Source organism: Chrysemys picta, chromosome 4 (genome assembly GCF_011386835.1).
Source record: "Chrysemys picta bellii isolate R12L10 chromosome 4, ASM1138683v2, whole genome shotgun sequence".
Classification (NCBI taxonomy): Eukaryota; Metazoa; Chordata; order Testudines; family Emydidae; genus Chrysemys; species Chrysemys picta.
In genome coordinates, this window is record NC_088794.1 from 6,948,762 (window position 1) to 6,964,278 (window position 15,517).

The 15,517-nt window shown below is 49.5% G+C and overlaps 1 protein-coding gene across 2 annotated transcripts; it reads right to left on the reverse strand.

Annotated features, from left to right (window-relative positions):
• Positions 1 to 639: 639 nt before the first annotated feature.
• On the reverse strand, positions 640 to 15,517 carry LOC101934980 (uncharacterized). Of its 2 annotated transcripts, XM_005314746.4 has the most exons (8): positions 14,806 to 15,510; positions 10,906 to 11,162; positions 8,464 to 8,571; positions 7,071 to 7,215; positions 4,393 to 4,434; positions 3,733 to 4,036; positions 2,082 to 2,123; positions 640 to 1,709 (listed from the first exon to the last, which is right to left on the reverse strand). In XM_005314746.4, exons 1-8 carry the CDS (start codon positions 14,870 to 14,872, stop codon positions 1,658 to 1,660), a joined length of 1,017 nt encoding a protein of 338 aa, XP_005314803.2. In that variant the 5' UTR covers positions 14,873 to 15,510; the 3' UTR covers positions 640 to 1,657. The 2 variants fall into 2 exon arrangements, with proteins under 2 accessions (XP_005314803.2, XP_065450497.1); XM_065594425.1 differs by having other exon boundaries at positions 640 to 2,123; positions 14,806 to 15,517.

The window sequence follows — 15,517 nt, forward strand, 5'->3', positions numbered from 1 at the left end:
TCAAAGCTAACTGGGCTTCGTATAAAATAATAATACTAATTTTAAGGCCTGACAACTCCCTGCCACAAGGTACACGTGAGGCCCAGAACCTAGCTGAATTCAAGAAGGATTAGACATTTATGTGGATAATGAGCACTGGTGCTGGCCCTTGTCAGAGACAGGATACTGAGCTCCATGGGCCTCTGGGTCTTCTCTGCGAAGAAGACAATGCAGTGGGCTCCTTGTATAGAAACAAGGCTGAGCTCTTCTGTGATGGGTCCCTGGGGTGCAACCTGGACTGTGGGACCGCTGAGCCCTCTCTCCCAACCCGGGGTGTCCCTCTCACTCTGTGATGCTGTGTCAAGCCACAAACCTCTAACAGGCACTGCACTTACACAGCCATCCACAGGCAGGGACACACCCAGCTGAGTTACATGAATGATCTCTTAGCCTCTCATGAACCATCAATAGGGAGGCTCCAGCTAATTCCACCCAGTTCCCCAGTCATGCACCCCAGAACTGTGCTGTCTTGCACTGGTCAGAAACATGCCCGGTCTAAGTTCATTACCGACTCCGCCTGTCCCTCAATGTGGAGAGGACGCACACTCGCCTGTGTAAACTGAGCTGAGATTTCCCAAGCACTTCAACCAAAACACACTGTTTTAGGTAAAATATAAAACAGGTTTATTGACTATAAAATGGTAGATTTTAAGTGATTATAAGTAGCAAGTGTAGAGCTCAAAGTTGGTTACTTAAGAAATAAAAATATATTCGCACAAACTAAATAGGATTTGAATCAAGCAGTGTCTCATCCTGCAGGATGGTACAAGCTGGTCACAGATCCTCAATACACAGGCTGGGACTCTTTTCCAGCCTGAGACCACCCTTCCTCAGTTCAACGTCTTTGTCCTCTAGACATTCCTCCAGATGTTGAGTTGGGAGGAAGCGGGGAAAGGCCAAGTGATCATGTCACTTCCCCTCTTTTATAGTTTCTTCCAGCTTGCTGGAAAGATCTTTTGCTATGACATGGGGAACAGACAGTCCTCAGTGGTCAAGCAGTCTCCATTGTATGCATGATCCCTTTGAGAAGTCTCCATTGTCTACAGTTTCTGGGATAGTGGATTCTTTCCTTGATGGGTGTTGATGAATCATTAACCACTGTCTGGCTTCTCCATTGTTTTACCTGAAAGGCTGGTTGGGGTGTTCCCAACCTCACACTATATTTCAGTAACAGACACATAGCAAAACTTCACTAACTTCACATACAATGAGAACATATGCAATCTAACAGGATATTAATGTTCAAAAGATCAAGACTTTTAAAATATCTTGCAAGGCATGCATTGTACAAAACTTATAACTATATAACAGTGGTGAATATGGGTATTTGTGGGAAACACCTTGAAATACAGGGAGGCACGGCCAGGCACAGTCTGATTCGTCACCAGTCCCTGTTACGCTTCTTAATCTCCTTGCCAGGTCTTTCCGGTTGATGGCTTCCAGCACTATTGTAGTCACCTCCATCACATAATCCACTGTGTAGTGTCTGATCAAGAGGTCAGTGACCTCTGTAGACTTTGCATTCTCCAGTTTCCCTTTAGGTATGTGGTCGTATCCCTCCTTCAGATCAATGTCAGTCAGTTTGCTCTTGAAGTTCTTCAACTCGCTCTCTCCCAAGTCATCCAAGGTGTTTACCAGGAGATCTCTTGTTGTTTTCCCTCTGCTTCTGCCTATAATAAGGGAAACAAACTATATAGTCTAGCCATGCCCCCAGCCAGTCCTGGGTACTTGCCCTTCCTTACCCCCACCCTTCTGTAGATCAAACTTCAGTGCCTCTGCGCTCCCCTCACATCTGTTTTGGATTAGAATCCAACCTTGGTCGGGGAGGTTCTACTGTCTAGGGGAGTCTGGGATTTTATTTCTACGACTGAGCAGGTGGGGGCTGAGGAGGGAAAGGGGGTGGTTCTAGGGATTAGTCCCAGAGAGGGCTTGGACTCTTAGTTCTCTTTCTAGCTCTGCCACTGTCTCAGTAATGCGTCGTTTCCTTCTACTTTCTGTGCTGCAAACAGGACAACTCCCCACACCCTGAAGGATGGACTAACCAGTGGGAGGATCGGACACTGATGCAGGATGTTCCACGCCCCCTGGAAGAGGAAAAAGAATAAGTGAATCAAACCTCTAGCTGAATAATTGTCTGCTTATGCTGCTCCTCTCACACCACAGCAGGCACTCTTAGCCAATCAGATCTGAACCAGGCACATGACATTCTAATTAATTATCTTCAGAGATGCATCTCTATGGGTTTCCCAGAGACTAGAGGTTTTCCTCACCCATTTATGGAAAAAATCCCCCAAATCCCCATGTGATTGGCTACTCTTTCCCAGTTCCCCACCTCCTGGGGAAAGCAGCCAATCCGAGTAGCTACACATGTTGAGGGACAGCCCAGCCCCGCAATCGGTGTCTCTTTTCTGGGTGGACAAAGGGCTGAGATTGCTACTAAGATGCTTCAGTTCTTTGCAGAGCCAACTGGGGAGCAGCTCTGGAGCTGCCCCTCCTCTTTGTGGTGTCTCCTGTTTCCCCATCTCTTTGCCCACTCTTCTGTCACTGATATCTCCACTGCCTAGTGTTACCCCAACTCCCTGAATCCCCCCTGACCTAGGAGAGGACCCTGTCTCAAGCGCCCAGTGAAGATAAGCTGTCAAAGAGGAAAGGAGAATTGACAGTTTTAGGAATAGCAGAGAGGTTGAAGGATGAGGCTGGAGCAGAGAGACCCCAAGATCTGAGGAGAAATGGTGTTATAAATGAAGGGGGGGAGTAGATCCCCTTGATGGACACCCAGCCAGTCAGTTAGCTGTAAAATCCCTCTTGGTCTGTTCCCTGCTTGCTTTACCTGTAAAGGGTTAACAAGCCCATAAAAGAAAAGGAGTGGGCACCTGACCAAAAAAGCCAATGGGAAAGTGGCAATTTTTAAAATTGGGAAAGACATTTCCCCTTTGTCTGTTGTTCTCTGGATTGCAGAGATGGAGAAGCAATGCTGTAAGCAGCTTAAGCCAGGTATGGTTATAGATTATCAATTCATACCTCGAACCTACTTATCTGAAGCCTCAAATATGTAAGTAAAATTAGGGAATGTCTAGGAAGATGTGATTAGGGTTATTTGTTTTATTTCTTATTGGCTTGTGGACTCCTCTGTGCTAACCCCAGATGCTTTTGTTTGCTTGTAACCTTTAAGCTGAACCCCCAAGAAAGCTATTTTGGGTGCCTAGTTTTTGGAATTGCTCTTTTTAAATCTAGCAAAAGCCTAAGTCCCAGATGTATTTTCTTCCTTTTTGTTTTTAATAAAATTTACCCTTTTTTAAGAACAGGATTGGATTTTTGGTGTCCTAAGAGGTTTGTGTATGCTGTTTGATTAGCTCATAGCAACAGCTAATTTCCTTTGTTTTCTTTCTCAGCTCTTCCCCAGAGGGGGGTGAAAGGGCTTGAGGGAGGAATTCCCAAGTGCTCCTTCCTGGGTCCAAGGGGATTTTTTTTGCATTTGGGTGGTGGCAGCATTTACCAAGCCAAAGTCAGAGAAACGCTGTAACCTTGGAAGTTTAATACAAGCCTGGAGTGGCAAGTATTAAATTTTAAAATCCTTGCGGGCCCCACCTTCTATACTCAAAGTGACAGAGTGGGGATTCAGCCTTGACACATGCATTGTACAAAATTTATCATTATATAACAGTGGTGAATATGGGTATTTTTCGGTAACACCTTGAGGTACAGAGAGGCAGAGTCCTTGTTACGCTTCTTAATCTCCGTGCCAGGTCTTTCCGGTTGATGGCTTCCAGCACGGTCATGGTCACCTCCAATGCATAATCCATTGTGTAGTGTCCAATCAAGAGGTCAGTGACCTCTAGAGACTTTGCATTCTCCAGTTTCCCTTTAGGTATGTGGTCATATCCCTCCTTCAGATCAATGTCGGTCAGTTTGCTCTTGAAGTTCTTCAACTCGCTCTCTCCCAAGTCATCCAAGGTATTTACCAGGAAATCTCTTGTTGTTTTCCCTGTGCTTCTGCCTATAACAAGAGAAACAAACTATACAGTCTAGCCATGCCTCCACCCAGGCCTGGGTACCCTCCCTTTCCCACCCTCACCCTTCTGTAGATCAAACGTCAGTGCCTCTGCGCTCCCCTCCGTGGTCAGGGAGGTTCTACTGTCTAGGGGAGTCTGGGGAGTTTGGGAGTTTGTTTCTACGTCTGAGCAGGTGGGGGCTGAGGGGGAAAAGGAGGTAATTCTAGGGATTAGTCCCAGAGAGGACTCAGACTCTTAGGTTCCCTTTCTAGCTCTGCCACTGTCTCTGTAATGAGTCTTTTCCTTCTACTTTCTGTGCTGCAAACAGGACAACTCCCCACACCCTGAAGGATGAACTAACCAGTGGGAGGATCAGACACTGATGCAGGATGTTCCATGTCCCCTGGAAGAGGAAAAAGAAAAAGTGAATCAAACCTCTAGCTGAATAATTGTCTGCTTACGCTGCTCCTCTCACATCACAGCGGACACTCTTACCCAATCAGATCTGAACCAGGCATATGACCCTCTAGTTAATTATCTTCAGAGCTGCAACTCAATTGGTCTCCCAGAGACTACAGATTTTCCTCACCCTAATGGACAAAAATCTACAAAATACCTATCTGATTGGCTACTCTTCCGCAATTCCCCAACTCCTGGGGAAGGTAGTCAATCTGAGTAGCTACACATGCTGGGGGGCAGCCCAGCCCCTCAATCAGTGTAGCAGGCAGAGCTCTGCCCCTGTCTCTTCACTGGGTGGACAAAGGGCTGAGAATGCTACTAAGATGGTTCAGCCCTTTGGAGAGACAGCTGAGGAGCAACTCTGCAGCTTTGTGGCATCTCCCTGCTTCCCCATCTCTTTGACCGCTCCTCCCACACTGATATCTCCACTGCCTAGTATTACCCCAACTCCCTGAATCACCCCTGCTCTAGGAGAGGACCCTGTCTCAAAAGTCCAGTGAGGTTAATCTGTCAAGGAGGAAAGGAGAATTGATAGTTTCAGGAATAGCAGAGAGATTGAAGGATGAGGCTGGAGCAGAGAGACCCCAGGATCTGAGGAGAAAGAGGTTAAGAGAGATCCTAATGAGAGCTGTTTCAGTGGAGTGGAAACGTTGGGAGTCAGAGAATAATGGTCCAAGATGGAGCTGGAAAAGAGGAATTCGATCCATTAGCTGTCGACAGTCCATTTGGTGAGTTTAGAGATGGAGGAGCCAAGAGAGATGGGGCAGTAGTTGGAGAGGCAGGCAGGGCTGAGCATGGGTGTTTGATAGGAGAAACCATGACAAGCTTGTCTTGTGAGGGGAAGGAGCCAGAGGCCAGTGAGAGGTTGACAAAAGGGGCGATGGAGGGGGTTTAGTACAGGGACAGTTGAGGTAAGAAGGTGAGAAGGGACAGGGTCACTGGAGCAGTGATGGAGAGTTAGTCATGGGGATAAGGTGGGAGACTTCAAGGCCAATGATAGGGGAAGGAAGTGGTGGTTGGGCAGGGAGAGGGAAGAAGAAGAGGTATATTTTGGCCAAGTTTGTTTCTCTGTGGAGAAGCTGGTACGATCCTGGATACAGACAGACGAGTAGGTCACTTGGTGGGTTTAATGAGGAAGTTAAATGTTGCAAATAAATTATGGAGATTGTTGGTAGGGGATGAGGAAGGAAGGTGTCTTTCTTTGAACAAGAAGATGGCAGATCTAAAGGAGGAGAGACCAACCCTGTAGTGGAGGAAGTTGGCATGCTCATGGCACTCTCTCGAGGTGTCCACCCACATGAGACCAGGGCTGTGGGCTGGTGGGATGGACTTTATGATGGGGAAAGTAGGGTATGGGAGTCAAAGGTGGAGCAGATTGTGGAGTGGGAGGAGTGATGAACAAAGTATAAAAGTGAGGAAAGAAGGGCTGAGGGTGTCAAAAGTTATGGACAACGATGGACTAGAGCCTACTGTATCGTTGCTGAGTTTATTTGTTGATTAAAATTATTTGTGAAGTTCTCTCTCTCTCAGCAGCTCACAAAGAGTTCCTTGTGAGTGTCCAATATTTGGACTCTGAAACGAATGCCTGCATGGAAAGATACTGAAGCCACATGGCCTTGTTTCTGTTCTCTGATTGGATGGCTTATGGAACTAGCCAACATATAGCATGACCTTCAAACATTGCAATCGAACCTACAATTCAGAGTCATCTAAACATTGACTTGTTATGAATACTCCTGTTAGTGAAGCTCTGTGCTCAGTAGTTGATGGAAAGCTCACAGGAAAGGGCCACAGACATGGCTGGATCGATAACACATTTCAAATGCAAATGGACGTGTGGATTATTCTCCCCATCATTCACTTTGCTCCAATAAGACCAAAACATCCACCCATGTCTCGCTCCCTGGAAGTGTTGCTGAAGCAAAGCCTGACTCAAGCAGGACATCTCTTACAGTTATTATTGTGGACTGAAGGAAAAGCCTCAGTCTCCCATTCCCACATAGCCAAAATCTGAGTGACCAAGCAAGAAATGCCTTGTACGCTCTTTAGAGCAGAGAGGTGGCTAAACTGCCCCCTCCAGAATATAGAATCCTAGAATAGAATATCCGGGTTGGAAGGGACCTCAGAAGGTCATCTAGTCCAACGCCCTGCTCAAAGCAGGACCAATCCCCAACTATTTTTTTTTGCTCCAGACCCCTTAATAGCCCCCTCAAGGATTGAACTCACAACCCTGGGTTTAGCAGGCCAATGCTCAAACCACTGTGCTATCCCAATTTGTACTTTTTTTTTTAACCCTCACTCCAGCTTAGTGCAAATGTTAAAGCAGGATTAGGGTTGTCCAGTGCTGTCTCCTGCCCATCCAGAAACTGGCTAAACGTTAACCTCTGAAAAGCAGGAAATACATTTATAGAAAGCCTCCCACACCACAGGGGGTACGCTCAACTGTGTTACATTATTGTCCGCAGCAAACCTGTGACCGCTGGTTGAGTGCACACATCACACAGCATGGCTATTACCCAGGAACACTAAGGAGTTAGAATGCTTAAACCATGGATCAAAGCAGCATCCCATTGAGCTTACCTGCTCTCAGAAAGGCAGTCCAGAGAGATTCCCTTGCTCTTTCACTTGTGAAGTATTTTTGCTTTGTCAAGCTGAGCTGCGTTCCCTCTTCCATGTGCCTGGTGTAGGGCTTCCTCTTAGGTCCGATGTAGGTAAATTTCAAATCCTAATACAAAGGCGAGATGACGCGTTAGACGTAAAACTGCTTTAAGACCGAGGAGGAAGAAGCGGTGAGATTTATAAATAGCCCAAGTGTGTGAGGCGAGGGAGAGGGAGGAATCCAAAATATCCGCAGCTTGTGGGTCGGAGTGATGGGGGATGGGAGGAGTCCAACACCCCTGCCATGGACCATTAGGGGTGATCCAGGGCGCAGCTGGTATCAGTCAGCAGGATCCAGGTTTCTGGGAGTGCTTGGAGATGGAGGCAGTGGGCAATGAAGAGGCTGTGGATGGGGGTGATATTTTTAGAGAAGGAGCAGGTGTTCCAGAGAGAGCAGGGGAAAGGGAGGGACACGGAGGAAGGGTGGGCACAGGGACCAGGTTGGAGCATCTGGATCATAAGGGTCAGGTGGGTGGGGGCAAGGGGATGAAGTGAAGAGCGAGCGTTGGGGAAGCTGTCACCAGGTGCAAGGAGAAGAAGGCAAAAGCACAGACGGAAGTGGGATGTGATGGGTGGGGGAATGGAGAGAACAGGCAGAAGGAGTGACAGGCAGGATGGAGGGAGAAACAGCGATGCCGGGAGGTGGGCTCAAACTCATCAGCAGAGCAGCAGATTTACTGATCAAGCTGTAATGAATTAATAATACCAGGCTTACATGTACTGCCTATAGTGCTTCTTACCCTAGGAGGAGTCAAAACTGCTTTGCAAACTAAAGAGACACCTGGGGAGGTGGCTATTACCTGACCCATCTTGTCTCTCTACTATCCTGGGACTGACACTGATGTAGGGTGACCAGATGTCCTGATTTTATAGGGACAGTCCCGATTTTTGGGTCTTTTTCTTATATAGGCTCCTATTACCCCCCACTCCCTGTCCTGATTTTTCACACTTGCTGTCTGGTCACCCTACACTGATGCAACTATTCCATAATGCCAGTTAAAGGCAGGGATCACTTCACCCACCACAGAAATGCAGCCACCTCTGGGTTGGCGTACAGCAGCTGCCTAACAGATTCACAGCAATGCTCTAGAAGCATTTTTTATTTGTTTTTGGCAAATTTTCTTCTAACGTTTAGGAATTCACCCCCAAGTCACCCCCAGACTGGCCTCCTGCCAGATGCTCAACTTGTGGCTACCCTTGAAGGCCATTTGCAACTGGCAACTAGTGCAGAACCAGGCAGCCCATAGACTTATACTTAATGGGGCTTCTCTCAAGGACCACACTATATCCGTGCTCTGTAAATAATCTCACTTACAGCTGGATTTATCATGGCCTCCGGTACACGTGGCACACCATGACGAGTTCCAAAGCGGGGAGGCTTGTCCACAGAAATCGACTGGCACTTCTCATGTTCTTCAATTGCCTGTGAAAGGTCTAGCACAGTCATTTATGGGAGATCCGGTGGAAAAAAACACACACACACAAACACACACGTTATTTCTTTCCTCCTTGCTTCCATTCAACAGGTTTAGGGAATGCCGCAAATGCCAGTTAGAACGGGGTGAATTTCGACTGAAATATTTTTCGGTGAAAAATGCAGATGCAGCAACACTGAAATGTTTCGTGAATTCATGTAAATGTTGCAGAATTTTTGGTCACAAAAAGGGAAAAACAATTCCTAAGACCCTGACATGTTTCATTTTGACATTTTCAAAATGAAACCTTTCCTTCTGAAATTGCCTTTTATTTTAATTTTCAAAATTCAAAAATGTTTTCAAATGCTCAGCTGAAATGAAGCATTTTGTTTTGATCCAAAACAAGGTTATTGGGGGGTTTTGAGTGACTGAAAAGTGTGAAAGTTTTCATTTTCAGTCGGACTCGAAACAATTGTTTAAAAAACTTTTTTTAGCTGCCAACGAAACAAAACATCTGGTATTCGCCCAGCTGTAGCCCCAGTTCCCATTACATAACTGATTTGACAAAGAGCTGGAGGTCTGTCAATAATTTCCAACTCATGGCAATAGAAAATTGTTAAACTGGGTCTAGCCAGACACAAGGACCTACGGAATATGCTATCAGTGTTAGGTGGTTAAGCATTTGAAAGAGAGCTATTAATTGTCATTAAAGGGTCTTCTTATCCTCAGTGATCCATCTCCAAGAGGATGCACCCGTTTCCCATCCCTACTGTGTTTGTATGTGTAACGGGAGAAAACTGGTTTGGAAAACACGAGCAGGTTGATAAGCAGCTTGGGTGGGTGGCTGGGTGGGAGAGGTCTCTCTAGCACTGCTGTGTGAGGGGACACTGGCCAGGAGGGTCAGAGGAGGGGTTTGCTTTCTAGACATGTAACATCATCCTTTCTTCCTTGTCATTGTAACTAAGCTAAGGGTTCCTATGTGTCTGGCCCTTGCAAAGTATTCCTCAGACAGGTTATATGACACAAGCAGTTTCTTTTATTTTAATCCAATTCTCTTTTTAATCTTGTTTCTATTACATCTGCAGCGGTGCAGGTGTTTCACACTCTCCGTCCCTAAAGAGAGCCAAGTCCTTCAAACACTGAAAGGAGGTGAAGGAGGCAAGAAGAGAGGCCAGAGACTAAACCCCATTCTTACAGGTGTGTCTTCACTGCAGCATTAGTCCAGGCTACTCCCCAGGAGCTGCCCTAACCTGCTTCCCATCCACACACAGAAACCTCGCATTTGGATTTAGTGGTGCTTTAAACCCACGTACCTGACCGAGTGCCCAGATTTGGGTTAACTCTGCCATGGAGACATATGCATCATTGACTCCTGCTGGAATTCTGTGCCACTGTGCAATGCAGAATTTGTGCAGAATTAATGTTCTAGGCAGAATTCCCCCCCACACACACACAGAATCTGGGGGTCCAGCTATCAGCCCTGGGCAGTGGGGCTCCTGCTGTCAGCCCCGGGCAATGGAAGGGCCACTGCAGGCCCCCCAGGCCTGGGGAGGATGAAGAACTCTAAGAGGAGCAGATCGAGAGGTTATGTTAATTGATCAAAGGATGAAAAAAAATCGGAGGAATTTGGAGGGGGGAATTTGAAGGGTTTTTTTTCCAAAAGGGGCTCTGGGGCTTAACAATTACATCAGGATGAAAAGAAGCAAGAGAAGAAAGCTAGAACTGTCCCACCTTCCTGCATTTTGAGTGGCACAAGCAATTCCATTTCAGGGTAAAAAACTCTCAAACTCCTTTCTGCAATGCCCTCTACCCTAGGTACAGAGAAGGGCTCTAACACTCTGGGTTTGGGGCAGGAGGGGAAAATTGATGCAGCTTATATATTTTCTTCGGGCTCCCTTAGTCCTGGTCTACACTAAGTGGGGGGTCGACCTAAGATACGTAACTTCAGCTACGCTATTCACGTAGCTGAAGTCGGCGTATCTTAGGTCGACTTACCTGGCCATGAGGACAGCGGCAAGTCGACCGCTCCCGCTCCCCCGTCTACTCCGCTTCCGCCTCTCACGAGCTGGAGTTCTGGAGTCGATAGGGAGCGCGATCGGGGATCGATTTATCCGCGTCTAGACAAGACGCGATAAATCAATCCCCGATAGATCGATCTCTACCCACCGGGCCTGCCCTAAGAGTGTAAGGTTCATCACCACGCACTGTCCTCCGAAGGTGTTCATTGCCCTCATGTGTCACTGCACGGAGGGGCTCAGTTATCACACACCAGCTGCCTGCCCTGCACTGAGAGTGCTGCCTCTGACTCCCTGTACTGTGTATTGCTATCGGCTCTTATTTACCTTTTCTCCTGAACGGTTCTTGGGGATCGGGTGGAGGTGGAGGGTTCTGTCTGTGGCCCTGAATGCCCAATACAGCAGCACCAGTGAGTAGATTGGAATAAACGAAAAAGTGGAAGAGATCAAAATAAGTCCAATCGGGGAGACGCTGGGGTTCTCCAGCACAGCTTGGGACGGCCTCACCCACGTTGGCTTCCGCGGGGTCAGGCCCCCATCAGCAATGTGGACAGTTTGCATCTGGGAAGCACCAGCCTTTTCCTCTGCAAATGGACAAAATGGTTAAGTTACAGTTGAGGTTGCCAAGTGCATTTCAAAGGAGGGGGCTACCGTTGAACACAGCGGTAACAAACACTGAAAATGATGGAAGCCACAAGCTAAGGTGACTGAAGAATCTGAGGCTATGGCTACACTGGGGCTTTACAGCGCTGCAACTTTCTCGCTCAGGGGTGTGAAAAACCACCCCCTGAGCACAGCAAGTTACAGCGCTGTAAAGCGCCAGTGTAAACAGTGCCCCTGCGCTGGGAGCTAATCCCCTCAGCTCTCTCCCAGCGCTGGCATGCGACCACACTCGCACTTCAAAGCACTGCCGCGGGAGCGGTCCCGCAGCAGCGCTTTGGAGTTTCGAGTGTAGCCAAGCCGTGAAACCAACCTGAACATCCCTTGCATTAGCAAAGAGCCTGGGACAGAAACATTCTCAGTGATCAGCCCACACTCATCCTTAACTCTGCTCCCATAGTGCTATTAACCCGGTGTTTCCCAGACTGTGGGGCGTGTCCTGCTGAGGATGGCAGGATAAAGAACTAGTACAATGGAGGTGAAGGTGCAGACTGATCTCCCAACTGTTTTTCAGAGTCACAGCTTCCATTTTTTAAAATATTAATTAATGGCGATATCCCATCTCCTAGAACTGGAAGGGACCTTGAAAGGTCATCGAGTCCAGCCCCCTGCCTTCACTAGCAGGACCAAGTACTGATTTTTACCCCAGATCCCTAAGTGGCCCCCTCAAGGATTGAACTCACAACCCTGGGTTTAGCAGGCCACTTAGTCATTTTTTAAAAGTTAGTCTCTAGCTGTTATGGTTATAAAGGAAACGTTCAAGAGGTGTGTGACAGAATACAGCCCTGTAGCCACACCCTACACACTACTGTAATAATCTTGGTACGAAGTCTGCCTTATACAAACTTATAATTTGCTGGTCAGTATTGTCCTGGTAAAGTACATGTAGCAATGGTGGGGAAGGGGCGGAGCAGGGAGGGGAAGAGGCAGGGCCACCACAGCCCTTGTCCATGCTGAAAGTGAGGGTGGGGGAGAGTGAGTGACAGAGGGAGGGGGGGATGGAGTGAGTGGGGGTGGGGCCCCAGGGAAGGGGCGAGGGTATTTGGTTTTGTGCAGTTAGAAAGTTGGCAACCCTAGTGTCTGGCCCCAGGACTGACCTGAGCCTTCATCCCTGGATGAGCCTGGCCTGTGTTCCCTGGGTAGGGTGACCAGATCACAACACTAAAATATCGGGACACATTGGGGTACCGTCAGCCACGCCCACAGTCCTCCCCCGCTTCTCCTAGACTTCGCCCCCACTCTGTCCCAGGTCCCGCCCCCTCCCCACTCGGCCCTCCCTGCGCCCTTCCTCATCCCCCGGCCTGCTGCTCACCTCCTCACCCCCGCCGCTTGCTTCTTCACCCCCCGCCCGCCACTCACCCCTACGGTGCCGACTTCCCCTCTGCCGGGTGGGTGCTCGCCCATCCCCCACCTCTTCCCGCCCCTGCACCACCCTTGCTCTGCCGCATTCCACCCCCTTCCCCCAAGTCCCCGCCTCTCCCCTGCCTCTTCTTCACCTCCTCCCCTGAGCGCGCTGCGTCCCTGCTCCTCTCTGCTCCCTCCTGGAAAGTGCTAAGCGCCGCCAAACAGCTGTTAGGCGGTGGGAAGCGCTGGGAGCGGGGGAGGAGCGGGGACACGGTGCACTGGGGGGAGAGAGGAAGAAGGAGGCGAGGAGGGGGAAGTTTGGCTGCAATTTTTCCCCGTGGGTCCTCCAGTCCCGGAGCACCCACAGCGTCAGCACCTCCCTCCTGCTCATCTCCTTACCTGAATATCGGGACAAATGGCATCCCGATGGTACATTGATAGGGACGCGGGACAAAGGGTTAAATATCAGGACAGTCCCGATTTTATCAGGACATCTGGTCAGTCTATCTCTGGGCATGTGGGCGGCTACACTTGCTGGGCGACAAAAGGGAGCTCACTCAGAAAGGGACTGGAGCAGCCTCTGCCCCTGCTGGGATCCCTCCTGAAACCCGCCCACTCCAGCAGCCTGCGCTCCCCACGCCACCTGCCTCCCACATTTCCGGGATCCCGCCTCCATCCTTCCATCCCAGCCTACCTGCCCAACCTCCCCCACTGCCAGGATCCCTCCAGTTACCAGAAGAAATGCTTTTGCCAAGTCTCCACTGCACAATCTCAGCTTGTACCAAGGAGCAGCGTGGCCAACCAGCTTCTCGGTGCAGTTAACACAGCGTTATAGAGCTCTCCATCAATCATGTAACAGGCTAGAGGGTGAGACTTGAACATCACCCCAAAACTGCATCACTGGTGCATGGCTCCTCCCTGACACAGCTGGACAAAGGTCAACCCACCCGTGTCTCTGGGCTGGGCGCTGCTGGGCGCCACCTGTAGCCAGTGGCGCTGGAACACTTTTTTATAGTGGGGGAGTTGTAAGCCAGTGAAACTGTAAAGCAGTGGTCCCCAAACTTTTTACCCCTGTCTGCACCCCCTGGCCCCTAAGCCAGTGCCGGGAGTAGGACTGTGATCCAGAAGGGGGAGATTCAGACGGGGTAAGGGTGTTGAGGCGGGCCCCAGGCACAGGACTGGCAGCTGGGCCCCTGGGTGGGGCCGGGAGCAGAGCCCCACATAACACCAGGGCCTGCTGCTGTAACCCCGCACTCCTAGTTCCTGCACCTGTGCCTGTAGCTGCAGGAGAGACTGGGAGAGGGAGGGAGAGAAGGAGGAGAGAGATTCGGCTCCTGCCCTTCAGGGGCTCCGCCCGAGCGAGCCGCTCCCCCACAAGGACAGGCTTTGGGAGCTATCAGGAGAAGGTTTGGGGTGACCCATAGCTGAAGCAATGGATGTCGCAATGAGGAACTGGCGAGAGGGGGAGATAGAAACAAACCCTCTCCCATAAGAAGGAGAATGTTTGCTTCCTTGTTGGATTGGTGGAGCAAGAAATAACGTTCCTTGGATGTCGGACTCCTCCCTCAGAGTGTGAGTAGCCCCACATCTATCTCGCCCCATACACAGGCCTTCTTCTCTCCCTCGTCCTCCCTTTCCAACACCCCTTCTCTCTTTCCCTCCTTCGCAGTATGAATAGATCTGCCCTGTGTCTCTCTCCTCTGCCCCGTCCCCCCCAAATGTTAGGTCTCTCTCTGGTGTGTGCCTCTGTCTGATGCAGAATTTCCCTGTGTAGTGCATGTAGGAAATTGCTGTAATATTTTTTTTTAAGTGTGACTCTTTTTCCCCACTCAGGATGATTCCCCACTGGGTGTGAAGGGGTTAATTTCCCATTTGCTAAAGGAGAAGTAAGAGAAAGGAGAAGTAAGAGATGGGGGTTGCGCTGGGAGAAGCAAACTGTCAAGTACTGGTCCTTGGTGGTACAATGGAAGTCCCTAACTCCTTTTGAGGAGCTCAGCGGGGGAGTTAGGTGTCTAAACCCCTGTGGATCCACGACACCCAGTGGCAGTCTTGCTTGGGAAGGAACTGCATAATTCTGCCCTTCACACTGTTCCAGGAAGCCAGCAGCATTGCTGATTTCTCTGCCTGGCAGGCCGATAAGCAGGCAGTTCCTGTACAAGGAGACCTATAGACAAGATCCCCCTTAGGGAGCGGACAATCACCTCTTGAGAGCTCCCCACTTACCTGTCCTCGCCGTCTGGAGTAGTCTGTCTCCCAGGTCCTTCTTGTCCCTGGCCCTCAGGACCTCCATGGCCACTCGCACCACCTCTGTACTCAATCAGCCACGGAGTGATTTCTCTGCGTCTTCATTTGCAGGTTCCCGGGACGGAGAAGGAAAGCATGTCGAAGAGGAAAGTAAAAACAAAGTTAGTCACCACCGCCTCTTATACAGCTGAGTCCCGCCCTCTTCCTTTCTGTGACACTGGGCTGGGCTCAGTTGGGAGATTAACAGTTTTGCTCCGGCTCTGGCTCCCGATTTTTGTGGTCCTTTTGTGGGGTTAGGGGTTTGGCCGCTATGGGGGCACCAGGGAGCTCAGATTCACTCCTGTTGTCCTGTGTTATTCAAACACTTATGGGCATGGAGATAGGGAGGACAAAGGGCATCTGGCTGGGAAGGCGAGAGCGGATGGGGCAGCAGCAGGGAGAGGAGGCTGCCAGGAGGGGTGGTAAGCGTGATGCACACAGACACAGTTACGCGCATCACACAGAGACAGTTACACAAGGACACACTACGCACATGGACCCAGAGACACACAGACATACACCCACAGAGCCAGTTGCACACACAGAATAACACAGGGATAGGAAACAAATAGAGTGAACGCACTCAGTAGATTACAAGCTTGCTAATGACACCATTCAAGGGGTATTTAGCGTGAAGCATATTCTAGTTATG